General features: G+C 45.5%; 1 protein-coding gene and 1 long non-coding RNA gene across 5 annotated transcripts; one reads left to right on the forward strand and one right to left on the reverse strand.

Moving 5' to 3' along the window:
• Positions 1-2,322: 2,322 nt before the first annotated feature.
• Positions 2,323-11,026, reverse strand: LOC141748726 (uncharacterized). Its single transcript, XR_012589083.1, has 5 exons — positions 10,861-11,026; positions 9,383-9,461; positions 8,767-8,848; positions 6,335-6,499; positions 2,323-4,203 (listed from the first exon to the last, which is right to left on the reverse strand). It is a non-coding gene; the product is annotated as an uncharacterized LOC141748726 (long non-coding RNA).
• Positions 10,256-22,519, forward strand: FGF16 (fibroblast growth factor 16). Of its 4 annotated transcripts, none has more exons than XM_074601217.1 (3): positions 10,256-10,969; positions 17,079-17,182; positions 21,495-22,519. In XM_074601217.1, exons 1-3 carry the CDS (start codon positions 10,483-10,485, stop codon positions 21,738-21,740), a joined length of 837 nt encoding a protein of 278 aa, XP_074457318.1. In that variant the 5' UTR covers positions 10,256-10,482; the 3' UTR covers positions 21,741-22,519. The 4 variants fall into 4 exon arrangements, with proteins under 4 accessions (XP_074457318.1, XP_074457319.1, XP_074457320.1 ...); XM_074601218.1 differs by having other exon boundaries at positions 10,665-15,922; XM_074601219.1 differs by having other exon boundaries at positions 10,665-15,509.
• The last annotated feature ends 592 nt before the right edge of the window (positions 22,520-23,111 follow it).

A 23,111-nucleotide genomic window follows, 5' to 3' on the forward strand; every position in this document is an offset into this window, starting at 1 on the left:
AGCAAGAGCTTTTTTAAACCAAAACATGCTTTAAAATAAATACAGTCTAGATTATCTTTGATGTGAACCTATAGCTGAGATTTGTATTGCTTACCAGATTAATTAGACTAGCCAAAATTTTTAATACCATTTTGCATGCCTCAGAGAGACAGAAAGATAAAGATTTAATTTTCCCTGAATGGGCCATTACTAACTGTGAAATTGCTTGCTGTTATCTACAGCAAAGCTCTTTGTGGTCTAGCTGTATTTGTTCTGCATAATGAACAGAATGCCAGTGGTTTCCATCTACATATAGCTCTTCACTCAGGGCACTTTACAGATAAGGCTGACTACCTTTACTAGTTAAAAATGGAGTTACCAGAGGCAAAGAAGATTTAGCGGTCAAAAACCAAGACTGTGGCAGAGTCAAGAATAGAATTTAGAGCTTCTAAACTATTCCCAAAGGCCTGTTTTTACCACTACACAGCACTAATCTAGCAGGGTGCAACCACAGGTCGAGCTCTGCGCCAAAGGGAGAGGCGTAGTGTTGTCAGCTCCGCTGTAGCTGCATGCACACGTGTGCTGTCGAGCATGTGTACACGCACATTTCCTTCCCATCCCCCAAATCTTTACGGAGCTTTTCTTATGTGTCACAAGAGAATAAATGCCTGAGACATTATCTGCCCATTCCAAGAGTTCAGAGAATGTGTATGACATCATGGGCATGACTCCCCCACTAATCACATTATATGCTGTTTAACTTAACACTGCTAAGCTTTGTCTGATAACATTGTAAATACCATTTTATTGTAAATTAGATTATACAAACCTCCTCAGAGTTTAGGTCAGTTCTTGTGTGAGGTCCTTGTTCCCTCTCCTCTCTACTACCCCAAATTTAATCTTTTTGGTGTCTAAGCCAGGGCATTTCTACAGAAGGAAGCACAAGAAGAAAAGAAAGCTAAGCCATTATCTGTTTCTAAGTCAGCACTGCAGATTGCAGTAAGTGGACAGAAGACTTCATACATCTGTTCTTTTTCCTTTTTATTCCTTTGGAATAAAATCAATAGGTTTTGTTTTTCTCTTGAAGCTGGCTGGAATTCATTACAATCTTCCTGTGAGGTAGCATATACTTGAGACCTATCATTTCCTTCTATCAAGCCTAAGCTGAGTTATTCCAGTTGGTAGCCACTGTGTTCTTATCCTGGCCTTAAGGTTTCTGATTTGTTTACAAAGAAAGCTGCAGAAGTGTTATTTTATTTTCATTTTTGCATTTGATTCTGTTTTCTCGAATGAAAGAACACCAGATTCCCACTACATTAAACCACAGCCCCAGCATCAGCAAGATCTTCAAAGCGATCGACACACTGATGCTTCCTACTTTCCGAGGATATTTTAATTTTCACATTTTGACACATTTATTGCTGAGGGAGATATCTGAAAAGTTTCTAATCTTTCAGAAAACCTCAGTAACAGAATTTGCCAACATTTTTAAAATACTGCATGAAATGATGTTCATCTTTCTGCCCTAATTTTATCAAGGCCATAAAAATTCCATGCTATTAAAGCAGAGGTTTGAGAATCCAGACTTCTGAGGTCTAGTCTCAGCTATGCTCAGCTCTGTGTTTCTGTCCTCGCTACAGTCAACACAAGCTCTTAGTGTCAACCTGAATTCTGCTTCTCAACCATAGGCAAAACTCTGAGGCTGGCGATGCTTCAGACAGAGCTATACCACCCAGGACCAGAACCACCAGCTCTCAATGCCAAAACAAGGCTTTCATTTTTGATGCTGGAATCTCTTCTCAGGAAGGATGCAGACCAAGCCTTTGTACCTTCCTCACCTCACATACTTAGGACAGATAAATCCTATCACAATTACCTGAGAAAGAAAACATAAGTGAGGCTTATCCTTCCTCAGCACAAAAACCCACATGATGCAGTTGTCTTTCACTTGTAGGATCCCTGGACAAAAAAGGCTTAGCAGCCAGCTCACTCTGTGCTTGCTGCTCAGGGCTCTACCTGGTATTAAGGAATGCTAGCAGCTCACAAAGGGAATGCAACACAATCCAAGTGACTACTCAGACCAAAGCACAGCTAACATAAGGGCTAGCGAGGCACCAGTTAACTGCACTGAAGACAGATTCTCATGTCCTTGAGCAAACCATCTGCCTTCTGCATTCCTACATGTTCCCATCTGGAGAAAGGCAACAGCAATGTTATACAAACATGGCAAAGGATGCTGTAAAATAAACATTTTGAGATCTCACATGAAACTCGGTCTACCTGAACTGTGATTACTATACACTGCATTTGCTATAGAAACTGGATTCTGTTAACTCCCGATTTCTCATGACAGATTTTAATGAAACTCAAGTTATGAAACTCAAGTGGCTGTTCTGAAAAAAAGCCTCTCATCCTGAAGGAGGTTAATGCATATTTCAGTGGATATCAATCAGATACAAGCAAGACTGTACCTTCTTGAATATGTCCTCCCTATCCTTTGGCTACCTGCAGAATTCATAAAAAATATACCTTTACAGTGGTTTTCATAACGAGTTAGTTCCTCTCTCCACAGAGATGCAGTGATGAAGCAACATGATTTGTAGGGCAGTTGGTTGCTTGATCATGGAATTCTCATACAATTAACATTTATCTAGTCAAGCTTGCAAAGTACCCGGATGGTTTTTTGACAACAGGAGGATAATGCTGTATTTTAATTAACTAATTCATTAGGGAAAAGAATAAACCTAGGAAAGTATAAAGAATTTATATATAGAAAAGAATAATTACAGAATAATTAGCAAATCAGATTATTTACATTTTAAAAGATTGTTATGTCTCTCTATACACATACTATACAAATTAACACTGTACTATATAAATGAACTTGAGTAATTTTACTCATGTGAAGCATTATTGAAGCTGAAAAGCTTCACTCAACAAAAATGCCAAAACCGTAGCCTTTTAGCAAAATTAGGAAAAGGGATTTTTTAATTTATTTTTCCCTTTCCTGTCCCTCTGTTCTTTGTTTTAGGATGTCCCATCTAATCACCCACTTCTAGAATAACTTTGAGCTCAAACTTCCTAACTCCACCCCACACGCTAATATATTTCCTTTTAGTTCTCCAGTGAGAGAACCTGTGTCACTATCCTTAAAGAGAGGTACCGGGAAGTTCAGGTACTGGGCAAAAAATCCCAAAGCAATTTGAACACAGAAAAATACAAAACTCTCTTCCAATGTGTAAATCTGTGCCTCAGTCTGAACAGTTCATAGCACCAAGAGTTGACTGAGGTATTTAAAAAATGTTCCCATAAGGCGATTAGGCAATAGCAAGAAAGCTCAATGAATCTTTTAATAGAGAAGCCTACAGCCTTTTTTGCAAGGAGAATGAATTTAAGGCAGCAGAACAGATGAAAATAAGAAAATGATATGAGGGTTAACTGATAATCTCCACAGGTACCACATGGGAAACTGTCAGACTCTTAACTATGGTACGAAATATGGTATGAAATTGTTGGACCCCCCCAAAGATCTTGGGGGTCTTTTCCAACCTAAATGATTCTATGGTTCTAAATCTAGCTCATAAATGAGCCTTACTGCAAGATGAGTGAAAGAGGTAATAAGTGACATAGCTGGTGAAAAGATCATAAACAAGAGAAATAGATGTTCAACGTCAGTGATGTAGGGAGCTCCCCAGAGGCCTCTGAATAGGGTCTGTGATGTGACTACTGCTGTTTCATATTCCATAAATGATCTGGAAATGCTGTAGGTAGGTGGCTGATGATACAAAGCCATTCCCAAAAATGAAACCTAAAATTTATACCATGAGTGGGTGTTAAAATAGTAAATTTAATTCAAAGTTCATAAATGAAAAATAATGTATGAGGAAAAAGCCATTCTCGCTGTGCTTTAAATCAGCTATTACAAGTCATGAAAGAAATCCTGGAGAAGCGGATAGTTCTCTGAAAAGATTAGCACAGTGTCAGCAGTTGGAAAAAACCACCCTGTTAGGAAATTTTAGAAGAATGATAATAAAGCAGAAAATGGCAGTATTCCTCTGTATAAATCCACGGTATGCCCATCTCTTCAATACTGAACACAGTTTCAGTAATTGTGAAAATACAAAATACAAAGAAAGGGCAAGAAAAATGGTGCACCAAAACCATGCAAGACATGTTGGAAAGCCTTAGCATAGGGAAAACTTCAGCAAGCCAGAGCTTTTCAACCTGGAAAACAAGGAGAACAACAATTAAGATCTAGACAAGCTGTTACAGCATGGAAAAGGTAAACAGCAATGATTATTTTAAAGTAGTCTGAACAGAAAAAATAGGGCACCAACTCAAACTGGCAGGCAGCAAGCGGGTTCAAAAGCAAACAAAAGGAAGTTCATTTTCACACAATACCTAATGATGTTGTGGAACTCATTGCCACGGGATGTTATGGCAGCCAAAAATACAAGTGGGTTTCAAAAAACCGATTAGAAAATTTTATGGAAAAAGGTCCATCAAGGAAAAAGGTCCATCAAGGAATATCAAAAACAATGATACAGCTGCAGCCTCCAGCTCAGGAAGGTCCCTAAACCAGAAACCACTGGAAGCTGGGAGGGTTTACCAAAGGAAGTATCACTCTATACTCGTCCTGTTTTCCATACACAAGTTATTAGCCATTATCAAGAGGCAGGATATGGGGCTAGACAGACCTTTGCTGTGACTCTTTTTTATATTTGACTAATACTAACTGATGCAGATAAAAACACAAAACCCTCCATGGTCACAGATAATTCTGTAAAAGGTTGCTATAGTGAAAAGGTGCACACTTAGAAGAGTAACATAATAAATGACAGCATTTTTTATTTGAGCAGGACTAGATCTGGCTTTTGTGTTTCCTTAGGTATGTTCTGAGTCTATGCTTTCCAGAGAGGAGTTATGATGTTATCCTCCTTTTTATTACTTAAGAAAAGAGACAAATCCAGTAGAAAGAACTAGCTCCAAATTTCAGCTGTAAGCCACACAATGACTTACATCCTGGTGACTGAGAGCTTCTTAGCTTAAGAAACTCTGGAGAACTACTGAAGTAACTGCCTATCAAGTTTGTGGAATATGGCCACACTGCACAAGTGCTTTAAAACACAGACTAAAACTTTCAGTCATGCCCTAGATCTAGGATAGAATTTGAAGTCATGGTAAGCTTTCAACAATAGCGTGAAACAGTCCTTTAAGATCTCGCTCCTTACAGACTCCATCATCCTGAACATGCTTTGCAACTTGAATGGCCTCCTTAACTTCTCCTTCTCCATCAGTGAAAACAGAGAAGGATGTGACTCACTGCTAACTCGGCACCCCACCACCCCTTAGCAGCTATGAACCTATGAATCAGCTGACAAGCCTGCTAAAACCCATTACTTACCAACCTTTTCTTAATTGTTTCATAAACTATGGTTGGAAAAAAAAATTAAAAAGAAGACAACAATGAAGGGATTTTACCAGGATACCCTTATTCTAATTTCTATCATGCTCCTTGGCTCAACAGCTGGGAAGGAAATGCTGCTGTCTTAGCATGAAATTACAGCATAAACTACAACACAAAAGGTACATGCAAGATACAAACACTGTGGAGAGAAAAATTGGGCATCGATCAGTATCCACATGGCAAGTTGCACTGGTGTGTAATATACTGAGGGGTAGAATTACACAGATACATATTCTTTGGTACACTTGTCCAAATACCAAAGGCCTAATGACTCAGTAGTCCTGTAATTCTAACCCAAATCCCAAGAAAAAAAGTTACAAATGGAGATGACTGTATTATGCACCACTTTACCCCAATAAAGAAGCCTTCCCCATTCCTCATTCAGCATCTAGTACTTGGAGATGTGTTAGCATGAATAATTTGAGTCAGGACTCAAACCTGTGCTTAGCCATGCCAAGGAAAGGTGTAATTTCTCAGGGAGAGTAAGTACCTGCAACTTTCAAATGGGATAGAACTAAGGCAAAACTGCATACACGAGGGTCAACAAAGCTCTGATGTTTGCTTGCACATGCCTGTACATAGCTTGTTCCCCTATGGACCACAGATCTTAGTTACATCAGTTCTCTCCAAATAGGAGTGAGACAAAACGATTCTGCTTCCTACTTGTTAATCCATACTGGGATTACTAAAACCAGTAGATCCATGTTTGACACCAAAATAAACAATAACTGGAAAAGGTGGGTACTTCCTCTTTTGAAAATCACATCATTTTTTTAGGCACCTCGTAGTGCCAGTAGACCCAGGTAGGCAAGTCTGGAGCTTTATCCTTAGACCCTTACCTTCATTCTGCCACCAAGTCTAAACTTGCCACAAAAAATATATACGTACTTGTATACATTGACTGAAATTCTGTTGCCTCACTCATGTTGCCTTCCATTAGAAATCCTTCCACAAGACAGACCAGTGAGATTCCTCAGGTCAAGGGTGCTGGTTTGTTACGCACTTCTTAATGCACTATCCAGCACAAACAGGGTCTAGGGCCTGGAAGTAGTACTACAAAAGAAGATAATAATAATGCTATCTTAAGTAAAAACAATCAAAGATAAAAACCAATAAACCCTCCTCTGCTCCCCTTAAGAAAATTTGTTTATTCACCCCCTCACAAAGGAGGTTGCCCTATTTATCTGCCAGGAAACCTCAGACATTCCTTGCATGTGTGGCACAGATGGTTGCCACACAACAAAAGGCAGAAGGGCTCCCCGCACATGCACAGTGGACGTGTCCGGTTTCTGGATATACAGAAGCTTGGTCAGAGCTACTGCTCCAGCAGGGCTGCTATGCATCCAAAATTCCAAACAAATACAGAAAGCCATCAATATCCTTTGAACAACTTCTCTTAGTGGAAAGAGAGAGAGACTGTCTGGGAAAAAGGAGATGCACAGTGACCTTGGTTGTGAGTCTTAATTCATTAGCGTACATAAATTGTTTTGACATCCCGAGGTGGGAAGTGCTAAGGAAGCAAAAGTATTATTTATTAAAGCTCAAGGCTCTGTTGTTTCTTTATCCTCAGATATTCTTCACGTCTGATTTTTCATTCATGGCCATTGCTACTTCAAATTTTTTTCAGCTGTCTTGACCTTTTCTTTGCCAAATGGAATTGCCCCAGGCAGAGGATATGCAGTATCTAGATTTGTTCATTGCCTTTATTTATCTTACTCTTTTCTAATTAATTTACTGCTTTGACCCCAGTCCTGCTCTTCCTTTGAATTTTATAGTCAGATATCAAATGTGGCTGTTCTCCATGAATAGTAATTATTTTGAAAAAAAAAAAGCCATTAATATTTTTACTGCTTTGCTAAGCGTGCACGTTGACAGTGTTCAGGAAGGGGTCTGCAAGGTCTATTTTAGCAAACTGAGTATGAATATCATTGCTAATTCTTCTGTAAATTGAACGAGAGCAGTTTGGCAGTAACCGTTTCAGTTCCCAAGGCAGACAATACAAGCTGTAATCAAAGAATAAACCTGGGGGAACTGCATGAACTGAAACAAAGCAGAGCAGAAAATTAATTCTGTAACGCATTATGTTCTGTGACAAAAATTGTATACAAGTTTCTGTCCTCCTTTAAGAAATTCATGAGTGCACAACTGTATTCTATGTAATACATATGAAAAAAATCGCTAAACATGTTTCTTCTTTTGAAGGAGTTATTCTATCTTTCAGTATTTAAAATACATGCCTTTTTTTCTTCAAGCAATACAGGATACAAATCCCTCGGCCTTTTCCTCAGCTGAGTAAAAACATAAATAAACCAGGAAATTAGAGAAAAAAAAAAAAAGAGAAGAGAGAGCTACCTTTTCCGCATCCTGTTGTGCCTAAATAGAACATGTAGTACCAGCCTGTACAACTTCTCAATGAAATGTATTGCAAACACTTCAAAAGCTGACCATAATCATGACAGTTAAGTGAGGAATGTCAGCTTGGACGGGGGATTTCGCTGCTTTTGTTATACATTAGTTAAGAACACAGGTTTATGGTTTTTACTTTATCTCGGATTTTACTGTAATGTAATTGAACTCTGTTACCTTTTTCAGTATCCTAAGTGCTACTCTAAGTGCTTGTATGGATTTGGGTTTAAGGATATTGTAACAGATCCAGAGGCTATTGATGTCAGTGGCAGAAGCCTCTGCAGAGTTTGGTTAGTCCTTCGATGCAGGAGCTGTTTTTCCCGCTCTCTTCCTAATACTCTGGGATCAGCCTTCAGCCATGTTCAGAAATAAGGTGACCGCTATGAATCCAGAGGCAAAACTTCCACTTACTTCAGCAAAACCAGTCTTTATAAAAGAGCATATATGATTGTAGTGGCATCGTTCACATTATATGAATTTCCTGCATTAAATTCACGGCATTTACAGGATTATGCCTTTAATAGTAATTCCGGATTTGGGGTGTTCTGTCCTTGTGTCTGTCCCCCACATCTTGGACCTCGGTCATTTTCACCAAGGCACGGTTTATTTCCTTCAGTTACCTCATCACGCCTGAGTCTTCCTGTAGATACTACAGAAATAAAATCATAATCTTTGCAGTGGGATGCTTGAACTCCTCAGACAGTGCTATCTCCATGTAACTATACACGATAAACAAACAGCCAACAAACACACTTCTGTAGATTTTACTACCTCTGGAGCAGACTATATTTCTGTAAAAAAAACACAGGGTTAGGCTTCATGTGTCAAGTTCTGCATCAAATACACCCCTTTTACAGGCACAGCTCTGACAGGAAAAAACACCCCCACCCCCATTTAAAAACCAGATTCCTCACCCACTGCAGACACACGTGTGGGTGTTCCACGTCGTCATATCATAATTTCCTTCGTATCTTCACAGCACAGCACTGCCTGGGCCTGCGGGGAGAGGAGGCTGCATGTCGCAGCCCTTTCAACCCTCCCTCTGGGGTGGATGTGGGGAGAAGCACCTCGCTGTGGGGTGAGACCTGAGGGGAGAGACCCACCGAGGGGGTATCCACTGTGGGGGAGAGGCTCTCTAAGGGGAGAGACCTGCTGAGGGGATAACCCAGACTTGCTGAGGGGAGAGACATGCCGAGGGGATACCCACCACGGGGTAGACTTGCTGAGGGGAAACTCGCTGAGAGGACAAACCTGCAGAGGGTATACCCACCATGGGGGAAACCTGCTGAGGGGAGAGACATGCTGAGAGAAGACTTGTTGAGGGAAGAGGCCTGCTGAGGGGAAACCTGCTGAAGGAAGATACCTGTTGAGGGGACAGACTCGCTGAGGGGATACCCACCATGCGGGAGACCCGCTGAGGGGCAAGACCCACTGAGGAGATATCCACTGAGGGAGAGACCCCACTGAGATGAGACCCACTGGTGAGGATACACCGTAGAGGAGACCCGCTGAGGGAGGCACAACCAATACCTCAGCTCTGGACGCTGCTGTCCCGGGGCGTCTCCAGCGGGCTGGTGGCTTCGGGGCAGTTCTGGGGGTTTGCCTGTGCCTGGCGGGGCATGAAGAAGGGCGTGGGCGACACCTCACTTCAGGGACATGACAGCCCAGCCGGACGCCCTAGCCTCCCGGGGCCTCCTCAGCCCCACGTCGGCGGGAAGCTACGAAGCGTCGGCCACCCCGGTGCCGAGCGCCCCGGGCCGGCGGGGCTGAGGCCGTGGCTCGAGCAGCAGCGCCGCCTGGCGGGCAGGGCGGCGGGCAGCGGCGGGGGCGCGGGGGGCGGCAGGGGCCCGGGCCCTTCCTCCCTCCTTCCCCGAGGTGTCGGTGTCTGTGTTCCCCCCCCGCCCGTCTCCCCGAGCCTGACTCCGTCTGTCTGCAGAGCGGCCGGCAGCTGCCGTTACAGATACGGTGTCGGCGGGCCGGGGAGAGCGCGGAAACACCTGTTTCCAACATGGGGAAGGTGGGGAGGGAGCCTGCGGCGGGCCGGGCAGCGCCGCTCGCCCTCCCTCACTTCCCGCCGCCTGTAAACCCGGCCTTAAAGCCGGCGGGATCGCTTTTCAAAATGATCGCTTGCAATTTTTTTTAACACGTTCATCTGAAAAACGCGTCTCGAGCCCTCTCCCCACGTGTTATTTTTTCCACCGTGTCCGTTTTGGGGGGGGGGGAGGTTAGGGGGAGGGGGGGTGGCACGGCTGAGGCGGCGGCGGCCCTGACAGATCCAACCCGGCCCGACCCTGACCGGCCCGGCGCCTCCGTGCCGGCTCCGGGGGGGTGCAGGCGGCTGCCGGGGAGGGCCGGAGGCTGCCGGCGGTGCGGGGGAGCCGGGGCGGGAGCGGCAGCGCCGCATCCCCGGGTGCGTGCGGGGGCTCCATGATTTCATCGGCGGCTCGGCGGGGACCTGCCAAGAGCTGTTATGCCTCACTGAGATGTGTAGCTTTTTCCTGCCATTTTTTTCTTTCATAATAAAAGAGGGAGTGAAGCCTTTTTTTTTTTTTTTGTGGAAGAAAAAAAAAAGCCAAATGGATCAGAGAAGAGGGGGGAGGAAAAAAAAAAAGAAGCAATAGCCAAAGGGGATGCCAGTGAGGTGTGGCTTGCATTTAAATATCCAATATGTCAATGTAAGGGGAGTGTGTACGTATATAAAGTGCAGTTTGCATCCGACGGCGGGACACATCCAGCTATGGGAGGCGCGGGCGGCGCGGGGCCGGGCCGGGGCCGGCGGCAGCGCGGGGCCGGGCGGCCGCAGCCCGCGCTCTGAGGGGCCGCTGCGCTTCGCCATGGCCGAGGTGGGCGGCTTCCTGGGGGCGCTGGACCCCGACCTGCACGGCTTCCCCCCCGCCCTGGCCGGCGGCGGGGGGCTGCCCCTCGCCGACTCCCCCGGCTTCCTCAACGAGCGGCTGGGGCAGATCGAGGGGCGGCTGCAGCGGGGCTCCCCCACCGACTTCGCTCACCTCAAGGGCATCCTGCGGCGGCGGCAGCTCTACTGCCGCACCGGCTTCCACCTGGAGATCTTCCCCAACGGCACGGTGCACGGCACCCGGCAGGACCACAGCCGCTTCGGTAAGGGGTGCTGGGTGGGGGCCCGGCCGGCCCGACCGGCAGCAGGTGCCCCGCGAACAGAACTAATTACCCCCGCTCCTATAAATCATCCTGGGACGGATATAATTAGGCTCCTAAACAAATGTGCTCACTCCCCAGCAATGCGGGAGTTTTTATTTCCAATTTCCTACTCTCCCGGCGCTCAGCCCTTCTGCAGGTGCACAAAAACGTGCCTTAGCAGGAGGGGAAAAAAAAAAATTAAAAATTGAAAATAACTGTGTGCAGGGGGGTGACCAGATCTAGCGGTGCCTCTGAAGTTAGTGGCGAGGAGGCAAGAGAAAGGAGAGAGCACATTGGAAAAAGAAATTCCTAGCTTTTTCATGGGTTGGGGTGGGTTTTTTTTTTCCCCTTCCTTTTTTTTTTTTGGCCTCCGCAGATATTTGTGAGCTGATGTCTTTTACTTGCATGAATTTCATTAGAAGAGCGTCTCCCCAAAGCGGGCAGGGATCAGTTGGCTGGATGGGTGTCAGAAACTCGGTTTGGGGAGGTTGTTGGAAAGGAAAGGGGAAGCTGAAGGGGGAAAAAAACACTTAAGGGACCTCGGAAAGAAAGGAGAAAATGGAACAATAGGCAGAGAACCATGGATTTACCTTGCCGCTCGGGATACAGCTGGAAGACTGCAGCGCCTGTATCAGTGTCACACCAGAGCAGGGATCTCTAATGAGACTATATGTAATCTTCAAAAAATGCATCCCAAGCCACAGCCGAAGAAGTACAGTAAGTTTGAGCACAGCTAAGAAAAATTCCCGCTACTTCAGCATCTAGTGCAGGTGTCTGTGTAAGCTATCAACAAGTCCCATGCCAGTGATCTCAGCTATGTTGTCAACAGGTTGCAAGAAGTGCTCATAAGACTTTTTATAGTTTTCAAATGATTTAACTCCTCGGTGAAGGAATTCTTTTTTTGCCTTTACTTGTTTGCAACTGGCCCTTTCTGATACTTGAGAAACGCTGCTGCTCTGCTATTGTTGGTAGTTTAAGGCATGTTGTTGGAACAATTGGAGAAGCTTATCTCCGTACCGCGCTTTCCATAAACACCAGGTGTGTGCATAGCATGTCCCTGCCTAAATCAACAACAAAGTCATAACCCGCGGGTCAGAGTCAGGTACTAATAGGCTCGTGGGCAAAGCGTTCTTTAATTACCTCCTGAAAGGCACACATCTTTTAACCTTTTCATGCTACAATACGTGATGGGGTTCCACTTTAAGAGAAGCTGAAAGCAATTGTATCTGTTCGGTTTTAGTTCAATCTGCCACGTAGTATTTCTATCAATTCTTTTTACTTATCTTTATACAAGAAACAGCCAGTTTCAAATGGCAGCATTTGTCTCAGTTCCGTGTTTCATAAAGATTGAGTAAAATAAGCGTATTTCCAAACACACTTTGGAAAAACGTGTTAAATGGGCTAAAACTTTTCATGAATTTTGCACACTTAAGCTTAAGTCACACAGTGCCTTCAATAAATCGAAACATTGGCATTCCCTAAGTGTTTTAGCAGTCAGCATCCAGCAACGTAAACTTGACCAGACTTCAGGTATAAAATATTATAGTTTTCTGCTTCAGGGTTTTCCCAGAGGCAGTGTAAAATAAATAGTTATTTGTTGTAATTACAAGACAAAGCCCCAAAGGATTAGGCTGGAATCCTCGCGTTCAGATAAAGTTGGACTAAACCTCGCTTCAGCAGAGACTCAAAGCAATAACGTATTGGCACACAGTATTCAGCATCTGCATTCAGTAGCCATGAATATTTAAATTCCAATGTTACTGGTATGGTTCGTATTAGGATGTCATGTATCAATGCATTCCTAAATTTTGCATGCAGCAATCAGAAAGCAGTAACTTATTACAGAAATAGGCAGCCTGAGTGATTCGGGGGAATGACAAAATTGTGGTGAGGGAAACAGAGCTAGACGAGGGTTTCAGGGCAGCAGTTTAAAGCTGCCTTAAATCTAGGGGCATCTGGGGAAATACTTACAAATCCAGTATGGTGGGTTGGTGGATCGAGCCCACATGGCTGGAAGGTGCTCCCTGATACCATGAGCAGATAATTAATGTGCTCCATGGATGGCTGTGACACCGCAGCAGAGGCACGTATCCAGCTGCAGATGGGATGGAGGGTGGAACCGGACTTTGGATCCCTATCTCCTCATACTGGAAGGGGTTCAGGAAAAGATGGACAGTATCTGCACCCTCCCATGCTCAGCCATCCCAAAAGTTACCAGATGTGCAAGACACCCAAATCTTCCAGAGAGGAAAATAAAGAGCCAAAGCCCTGGTGATGCAGAACAGCGTACCAGGGTCCTAATGGGGAGGGCTAAGGGAGGGATTCTTTTGTACCACAGCATTCAGGAGATATGCCCATAGGGCACAGGGGAGGTGGCAGCATCATCTACCCACCCTGCCTGAGCAATCACAGTAACTATTCCCTCTCATCTGTCGAGGACTGGAGCATTCCTAAATCACACCTGTCTTCTGGAATGTGATATTTTATACTTGTAAAAATACAGATTTATGCAAGAACAATGGAGCACCGCTTATTTTTCCTAGAGGAGGCTTAATGCAAAGTTGGTGAAGCCCTCCAGGATCGTTGGAAGAAAGCTCATTCTCACTAAGAAGAGTGCCCAAATTTTCTCTCTGAACTGGCAGCTCCACCTGAGTCATCCCAGAAAGAATAAAGTGTTTTCAAAAGTGTATCTCTTCTCACTGCATCTGCTAAGAATCTTCCCGTACAAAGAAATAAGAATCTGGAGGGGGTTTGGACTGACATTAGTGCCCCTATGAGAATCCTTCTGAGAATGAAACTGAGATAAATTCTCCAGGAAAATCCTTGCCAGGAGGAATTGCTTTTCTGCTTCGTCTCTGCTATACAGCAACATTAAACAAATGACGCCAACGGTGCTACTCTTAACTGCAAGTGAGGAGGGAAAAAAGGCCTTGAGCTTCTTCTGCAGACTAATAAAGGTAGCAAATGAAGCCCTTCTCGGGTACGAACTTACTAATGGATCTGTAACACAGTCTCCTAGAGAAGCTGATGAAACCTCCAGAGAAAGTTTTGCTGTAGATTTTGACATTCAGAACATAAGTGCACCTGTTGCTGAACAGTTGTTGAGGTTTTTAGCCGAAGCTTTAGGTTTGTAGCCATTAATACAACATCTGATGTTTCTGTACCCCTGCTCCTGAATATAGTCATGTAAGAAGAGACAGGTGCAAGGAGCTGAATTGGTCTTTGAGGGATGGTTTATAGTAAGGCGAGAGTGTGTGGTGGCAAAGCTCAGGAGATTATTCAGTGCTTTGGTAGTAAATGAATCCAGACAGCGTCTTAATCAAATCTCTCCAAATATTATCTAGAAGGGCTCGAGGAAAAAGCATAACGCATAATCAAGGCAAGAAAAAAAGAGGCAAGTCCTGGGGAGAGAAAAAAGAAAAAGGAAAAGGAAATAAAAAGCATGTTCTACCACAAAAACACACCGCTACAACTGGAAAGAAAATTCTTGAGCTGGCCCCAGTGGCCGCTCCCTGTGCTGCTGGAGATCAGATGTACGGAGCTGCAATTTTGTCTAGCAATTGGAGTGAGTTAAGGACAGAGTGGATATCCGCCCACATTTTTTCAGCCTTCACTCTGTCTCCTGACTTTTGTGGGTTTAAGTTACGTTCTTAATGCAGTTTCGACATAGTCATCTTCTGTGCACGTCTCTAAGTGCCACTCAGAGATCAGAAAAGGGGAATATTGCAAGGGACATTGTCAGAAGAGATTGTCACGGGCACACCTTGAAGAAATTTCATTTGCAAAATCAGCAAGTATTCACACAACCTGCACCAGACGAGGGGTGTTTCACCCACCCACTCAGAGAGGGACGATGCTAATGCCGTACCTGGGTTGCTCCTTACCACATCTTTGGAGACCTGGGTTAACGTGCGACGTACAGAGCCTGCTTGTGGGTATACTCAAGAAAAGCTCTCTGTTTCGCTGCCTCAGACATCCCTTGGTTTCTAAAAGGGACCAGCAGCATTTCCGTGCTTCCCAGGGGTGACAGAAGACAAATTAAAAAAAAAACATGCTGGTGCTGAGGACTGTGTTTGTACCCGTGGGAGGCAGATGAACACCCCTTATCCCGTGCCTCTTCCCTCCCCATTTGTGCTGCTTTTCAGATAAGAAACCACAATAACTACGGGGGAGCAAGCACAGCCGAGCCAGGGTCCTGGTGTGCTGGCCTGTCTTGGGAAGGCTGCCTTCCCTGCCTGATCCTGGCATTTCTGAAGGTAACATGTGTCCCCAGGCCAAGGCGTGTAGTTGGGCATATTTCAGCCCGCAAAATGTCTGCACTGGTCCATAAAGCATGTTTTCTGTCATTTGCTTCCCTGTTTGTCTTGAGGAATTGCAGCTCCCAAGTCCATACCTCATCTCCCCCATCCCCTGAGCACCTGCCGACTGCAGGGAGGGCTGGATTCGACGCACGAGCCCCAGAGTAGGCAAGGCAAAAGGAGGACAAAAAGTCCAATATGAGGTAGGAAGACTAATTCTTGCACCCAGCTTAGCTGCCAGCATCTGACTGATGAGTTGAAGGGGGACAGAGGTGTCCATCACCATCTAGGTCTGTCCTATATTTAGGCGGTGATGCAGTTACTGTCTTGAGAGTTATCGCATCTCGCCTGGCTGAGCAGAAGACACATGCCCCAAGCTGAGGGGTGACTGGGAGCTGCGACTGCCGCTGAAGTCAGCCGGCTCAGGTGGCCACTCGTCACGCGGTGATTTTAGACTCATGGCATACTTTTAAGAGGAGCTCTGGGAGGTAACCTGATCAGAGCAGCAATTGCTCAGGACTGGACGTTTTGGGAGCTATATTAAGAGACCTGGAGCCACACTAAAGGTTAGAGCAACTTTGTCCTCCTGTCAATGGAGTCGTCATTAGATGGGACGGTGAGAACCCTCTTCCTTCCTCTACTGCCACCTCCAAGCTAATTAATTCAGCACTGGACATGGGCAAAGACTGCCCATGACCTCTAGCTAGGGAACTCGTGATATCCAGGGTCTAACACAGTCCCACTAATGCCTTCAAAAGGTTTTCCTGTGAAGTTTGAAGGCCTCCACCAGTTGTGATTTTGGCTTTGTTCAAACCAGTTAAAAATGCACCTACTTGGGGGCTGTTTGTTTTCAAGTGCTTCACCAAGCATTCTCCTATTACAAGTCTTTCCTCCATCAAAGCAGGCGGCGTGGCAGACCCCACTAATTTCTATGCCAGAGGAAATGAGGCTGCCCCTCATTATTTAAAGTGTCCGATACCATCGCTGTTGGCTGAAGCCCACGAGTAAAACAGTTGCTCTGGCAGGGCTGGGGATGGCCAGGACAGATGCTGGGGCAGGCAGCAGAACGTACAGGGCAGGAGGGGGGGTCTGGCAGTTAACAGTAGCCAGTAGCAGGGGGTGATGGAGGAAGAACCAGCAGCTCCCTGGCTCTGAAGGGAGCAGATTAAGATGCATTTCTACCTGTGTATATTTGAAGTTGGATTTTATCGCTGCAGCTTGTATACACCATTTGGAGGTAGCAAGTACCCCACTGGGGTGCCAGGATGAAGATGGCCCTCACAGACATCTCTTCTAGTGCTTTTTACTTATTTTTAGTGAACTTTAAAACATGTGGGACTATCATCTCAAAACAGAAGTCCCATGGTGACAAAAATCACTCTCCTTTTGGTGAAAAATAAAACCCAGCGTGTTAACAGCCTTCTGAAATTTCCAGTTGTCCAGGCACAAGTTTCTACATCTGCCTTCTTGGTGATAATTAGGGTAAAAAAAGCCCAAAACCCAAAACAACAAACCCGAGCAAAACTTTTCTCATTAGCAAAGGTAATTCCTCTTGGGCAAGTCAAATTCACAGTGCTGGGGAGAAGCCTAGAGTGGAAATTGGAAGATTGCACACATATGGGACTACAGATTTAAGAACTGTATCGTTATAAATAAGGAAAACAGTGTGTGTAGGAAGCTCTGCAAAGGTTGGGAAAGGCTGATTTGTGTTTGTCACTGGAGCCTGGTGTCGTTTTTATTCTTTGTATGATTGGACTTCTTTTCTCTTTTAGGGATTTTGGAGTTTATTAGCCTGGCAGTGGGGCTGGTGAGCATCCGTGGGGTGGACTCAGGACTCTACCTCGGCATGAACGAGAGAGGCGAGCTGTATGGGTCGGTAAGTTTAAGGTTTTGTGCTGATTACACCACTATATAACATACACAGCAATACAGGCTGCGGAGCCTCATCACTGTCACAAGCTGTGTCTGTCGCAGGCCTCCAGATTCCTTGGGCTGCCACGTACCTCCATGATGCCACTGTTGTTATAACATAAATGATCTATATGAAATAGGGTTGCGCAGGGAGGATACACTCGTGCGGCAAGAGCCCATAGTGGTGCCCAGTCCCCGGAGACTCTTGGGACAGTGCTTGGGGAGCTGGGGGGGCTTATCAAGCTTTTGCCTTTCAGAAATAGGGTGGCAACAGTCAATTAAAGGCAGAAGGGAAATTTAGCATAGTACCAGGAGCTGCTTGTGTGTTTCCATCGCCTGAGTAACACATCAATTTTATTCTCCACGTGATCACAATCTGCAGATTTTACATTTATATTATAGCTCTCTAACTAACGGAAGCTGAAGTTGTAGTCTGAGTGTTATTTTTTTATAACACTCTCTACAACTCCTTTTAGAAGGTTAGGGGGTTGCTCATAATTTTCTAGTAGTGCCCTTTTCAGACTAAAATTTTTCATATTTTGCCAAAAAACAAGTGTAAACTCCATGTTAGCTTTTCACTCCACAAAAACTCCTGAGTACCTGTAAACTCTTCCTAACAGCCCTTACAGCAGATTCTGTCTCATCCTGTGCTGCTCTAGGACAGAGAGAGCAGAATACACCCCGTTTCCAGTCCAGGCTCAGGTTTCTAGTGGCAGCTTGTGAGTTTGTCATTTGCTGCCTTGGTTTGGGCCGTGCCCTTAGAGCTGTAGCTCGCTGGTCGCGCTGCCGCAGCTGGGACCAGCTCAGGTCCACCTCACTGGTTCTCTGCCCAACGTTACCGAACGTGCTCCATGCTGTAAACCACTTTGAACATGGGCAGGCCCAAAGAGAGAGCATACATCAGGGGTTTGCTGGATGAAACACCCACACACAGAACGAAGGCTTCTGCAGCTGGGACTGCAGGGAAGGGGAGCTGTGAAGAGCTGTGGCACCACGGGTAAAGTCTCCATCAACCTGGAGAGAGCCAAGCTCTCCTCTGCTTCTTTCTATTTAATGAAATGTTAAGACTTGCAGTCAAAATGTCAAGTCTTAACAACCAGGCAGAGATGCTTTCTAAAGGTTAATTTAATTCAATTCCTAATTATTTAACTCAACTTAATATAAAATAGTTATTTCCTGTTAGCTAGAAGGATCAATTCTATTTTGAAAAAGTAACTGCATTCTAGATAGCAATTTTTAAGTTTTCTTTTCTGTAGCTGCTGCACTACATTGGTGCTTTTTCTTCAACTGCTCCGTTCCCTTTAATTCAACCCACCACCTGCGTGTGATTTTCTTAAATGCCCCTTTCTGGGTAACAGCACTACCCCATACGAGGATACTGATTTTTAAGGATGGATCACAGTAGATTTAGAATGAAATAAAATAAACCAGTTTTAAACAAAAGTGGAAGGGCACGTACTTGCTCTAATCAAATCAGATAAGTCTTACAGTGTAGAAAGTTAAACTTATGTACTCTGCATGTAGAGAAGCCTTCAGAAAACCTTCGCTTAGTAAACAGTAACAGTAAACCACAAGTTTCCATCATCTTTTCTTCTCCCATTCTCCTCTGAGACTGCCACAGACCCTTTCACTATTTAAGATGCAGTTACTGATTTTTATAAGAGGTAAACAAATACTAGCATGCACTGATAACTCTTCTTTTTCCACTTCATTTCTGCAATAATATCTACCCTAAACAAAAGTTAAATGCGGAGACAGTGGTTAAACTACAGATCTGCAAGACAGATAAAAAGTAAAATCACCAGGATGCCAAAAAACATAAAAAAAACTTTAAAGCCTGCTTCAGAAAGCAGGGCTGGACCAGCAGCACCTCTCCCGTCAAACCCCGAGGCTGCTCAGCAGCTCCTGGAGTCTCAGCTTTTACTTGTGCCTGATGAAAAGGTGGACACAAACCTGCGTATTCCCTTCTGTGCTTTCAAACCCTGCAGTTCGGATAATAAATCAGCAGTTTTATGATAGGTTAAATTCTAGCGCCTGTGTTCATGTTATGACACAGAAACAAAAATAGGTCAACATTTTACACTACTTCGTCTGGAAATAGAATTGACCTGAAGATGTAATCATGGGAGTTTTCTCTCTGTCGTTGCATCTTGTTCACCAGACGATGAACTGGCTGGACGCTGCAGGGACACAGTCAAACCACTGATCCAAACTGTGCAGAAGTCATGAGCCAGGTCCCCAAATAACCCTGGAGTTTTAAAATCTGGGATACGTGGGTTGTACAATGATGGCTTTTCGAAATTGAAAGCCACTACAGTATTCGTAATTAAAGGTCCATAAAACAGCGCCTAACAACAGCATTAGCATTACAATGGTATTTTAGGAGATTGCAGTACAGCAGTATCTTTACATTTTCAGCAAGTTTATTATTTCCCTCTGTGCCAATTTTGCCTGATCTGTGTGTTGATACAGCCAGAGCCAGCCATCGCCGCAGCGACACGTGGAGTCCCCTCGGGACAAACAGACAGCTTTTCTGCCTGTCCCTGTTAACCTTGTACCAACATTTCTGTTAAGCTTTCTGCCGATTTCAGAAACACAACTAATACTAAGAGCAGCAAAAGTCGCAGGCAGCACCTTGCACACTGCCCGTATGGAACTGGGCTCAATGGGGACATCGCAGGGCTTGGAAAGAAACAAATCGCACATTGCAGAGTCACCCCAGACTCTCCAAAACAATTTACACGAACATTGTACCTCTGACCAGGCCACTGAAGAGCAGGTAAACTGGGGCAAAGCAGCAGCACATGAGTTCAGCCAGTCAGCAGGTTCCAACATATTCTGAGTAGATGGCATCCTAGGGGAAGAAAAAAAAGTCTGTATTTATTGATGGATCTGGGAAGAGAAACCCATGGTTCCCAGTTCCCCAGGTCTCAGATGGCAAGGGCTGTGGCGTAGGCTTTTGGAGGGCTCACAGCTCACCTCGGGGTTTATTTAATTAGCAGCAAAACATTCAAAACAGGTTCTGAGCGCAGGTGAGCTCCTGGATCGTATTACAAAACATCTACTGCAGGCAATAACATTTACTTAGCACTCTGTATGCCGCAGATAAGACACATTCCCTCCCTGAATAGTTTACAGTGTAGGTACAGTGTTTGTAATATTATAGCATCCTACGTTTGCAGACTGCCTTTCATCTGAAAGGACTCCCACGTCCCCCCTGGAAGCTCCCCCGTGGGACGGGATGGAGGCTCCCTCCGCGACACAGCACGGCAGCACTGGCAAAGCCACCCACATCCCCAAAGGGCAGGGGACAGCCCTGCTCCTCACTGCCGTGGGGCAGTCCCTGTAGCTGGCACAGGGGAGGTGGGAGGGAGGGGGAAGGAGCGATGGGCGTGAACCAAAAAGCCATCATTGAGTGGCCGCTGCCAACAGCCCCTGGCTGTAAGGGTCGGAGGGAAAGGCTGGTTGTGGCGTGGTGACACCAGTGCCATCCGTCCCCCTTGCCCAGCATGGGATGTGCCAGCTGTGGGCTGGCACAAGCTCATCACGTCACCTATCGCCTCCATAAATCTCCCCCGGGGTTAGACATCCCTGCAGCGCTGCTCCCCATCCAGACCTCCCGGGTCTTGTTATGGCCTCACATCACAGCTCTCGGGCGCTTCAGAAGATGAAAGGCCCGAGGAATGCTTTCATTCGCATGGCAGCCTGTGCTCTCCTGCGCCTTGAACTTTCAAAGCGGTGCTTGCTCCCATTTCAACCCTTCAGACGCGCTGCCCGCGTCTCCTCCCGGGGTTGCCTCTCACCTAAGAGAGCGGTTTTGGTGTGAGTGGTACCTGCAGACGGGGCTGCCATGGGGGCACGTGGCTGGGGGTGGGCAGCCCCCTGCGGAGGACACGGCCACCCCAGCAAAGCTCCTGACTCACGCCCCCATCGCAGAGACCTGCCTGTCAGGTTTAGAGTTTTGCTGCAGCCCTGCTTTCTATTTTTAATGGGGCACCTTTGCAAAATGCACACCCACCTTCTCCTGCTTTTGTCTCCTTCCTCCTCCAACTTCAGAGGTCTTTGGTTCCTGGCTTGTACGGCTTGTGCCCGTTTCCAGCTCTCACCCAAGGGAAACGCCCCCTGCAGCACAGTCCCCATCCTCAGGGGAGCCAGGAGGAGGTAGTAGCTAGGAAAATTATAGGAAAATAAAGTGAAAGAAGGAGGAAAAGATTTATTTTTCTTAATTTTTCACACAAATGTCTTTTTCTTCCCCTGCCGCCTCCGCCCCAATGCAGAAGAAGCTCACACGGGAGTGCGTTTTCCGAGAGCAGTTTGAAGAGAACTGGTACAACACATATGCCTCAACCCTCTACAAGCATCCCGACTCAGAGAGGCATTACTACGTGGCTCTGAACAAGGACGGCTCCCCCCGAGAGGGGTACAGGACTAAGAGACATCAGAAATTCACTCATTTTTTACCCAGGCCTGTGGACCCTGCCAAAATACCTGCAATGTACAGAGACCTCTTCCACTACAGGTGATGTTCCCTGCAGCTGCCCCGTCAGTGTACATACTTGGGCTCCCAAGCTTTTTCCCAGAGCACTATATTAATAGTCATTCCATCACTCCTGTAAGCGTAGATGACATAGGAAAGCACTTACATTGAATTCAGACACTGCTGTTCCTCCTTGTTTCAGGCGTATATCGAACCTGGGTTATTTATGGGGGTGGGGGTAGGGGAAGGGAGGGAACCCTACATATAATCTTTTGTTTTCATTCACTTCCTTTACGCGGTTGCTACAAGAGAGGCCGAATATTCAATGTTATGGTTGCTTAAAGGAACAAGCAGGTGAGCAAACCTGATCTCCAAGGAGCGGGGAAAAAAACCCTAAAAATGAAGAGAAGGAAAGAAAACAAAAGACCACAGAACTGCTGCGGGTGCTGCTGCTAAGCTCGGGATGGTTACCTGCTAGGAAAAAGCCTTTCAAATGGTACCCTGCTTCAGCAGCCCGGGAGTTTGCTACATGGATGACGCTACATGGACTGGTCCTGATGCGTGGGGTTTTTCCTGCTGTTGGGGTGGGAGTGGGGCGAGGAACATTATTCAGATGTAAGCATGGATACTGTGCATAAGGACAAAACTATTTATAAAATGTATATGATATTTATTTTATATATTTATTTATTTCAAAATAATTTTATTTTTAATGAGAGATGCTATGACCGGATTTTCACCAGGAAGAATAAGGTCCTACTGAAACAGGAAAAAAAAAAATGAGTTTTAAGAGCTTATCGGCAATAAAATTGTCTTTATATTGTAGCTTTCTTGCTAGCCCTTTTTTTTGGCACTCTTTAACAATTAACCCAGTGTTTCCCCATCAATATTAATACTAAGACCACCTCTAAAAAGGCTTCGTATGGTAAAGATAAATTACCTAAATGCCAAACTCTTCTACAAAGATGACATCAAATCGTACCTGGAATGGACCTGGGAAGCGGGACCCTCCTGAAATGACTGTCTGGGAGTCGAATGAACCGTAATTTCCAAGAACTGCAAATCCAGCCCTCTCCTTTACTGTGATATGGGCAAAATGGGTCCTCGCGCCTGGCCAAGCACCAGGCACGGCTCAGCTCTCATGGCCATCGGATGGGATTGTCCCAGAACGTGCATCACCATCGCTGCGCAGGGAGGAACCTCATGGGCAGGTTGGTGTGCTCGGTCTGTCCACCACCTCTGTGGTCCCTGGAGAGCCAGGGAAGCGCCGGCACAGCTCTCAGTGTGAGCCATTGGCAGCCGAGACGCTTCGGCATGTGACAAAGCCACTGTGGATTAATGGTCCTGGCGAAAATCAGGCAGAGAAACATTTGGAGCATCTGCTGTTTGGATGGACCCATTGTTCCTGCAATAAAAC

This window comes from Larus michahellis, chromosome 9 (assembly GCF_964199755.1).
Source record: "Larus michahellis chromosome 9, bLarMic1.1, whole genome shotgun sequence".
Lineage (NCBI taxonomy): Eukaryota > Metazoa > Chordata > Aves > Charadriiformes > Laridae > Larus > Larus michahellis.

What these genes read in the sequence shown, in the direction of transcription:
- FGF16 (XM_074601217.1), top strand. Translation starts at nt 10,483, where the DNA reads ATGCCAGTGAGGTGTGGCTTGCATTTAAATATCCAATATGTCAATGTA. An exon ending in GCAGGACCACAGCCGCTTCG is followed by an intron (nt 10,970 to 17,078) that starts GTAAGGGGTGCT and finishes TTTCTCTTTTAG; the next exon opens with GGATTTTGGAGTTTATTAGC. An exon ending in GAGGCGAGCTGTATGGGTCG is followed by an intron (nt 17,183 to 21,494) that starts GTAAGTTTAAGG and finishes GCCCCAATGCAG; the next exon opens with AAGAAGCTCACACGGGAGTG.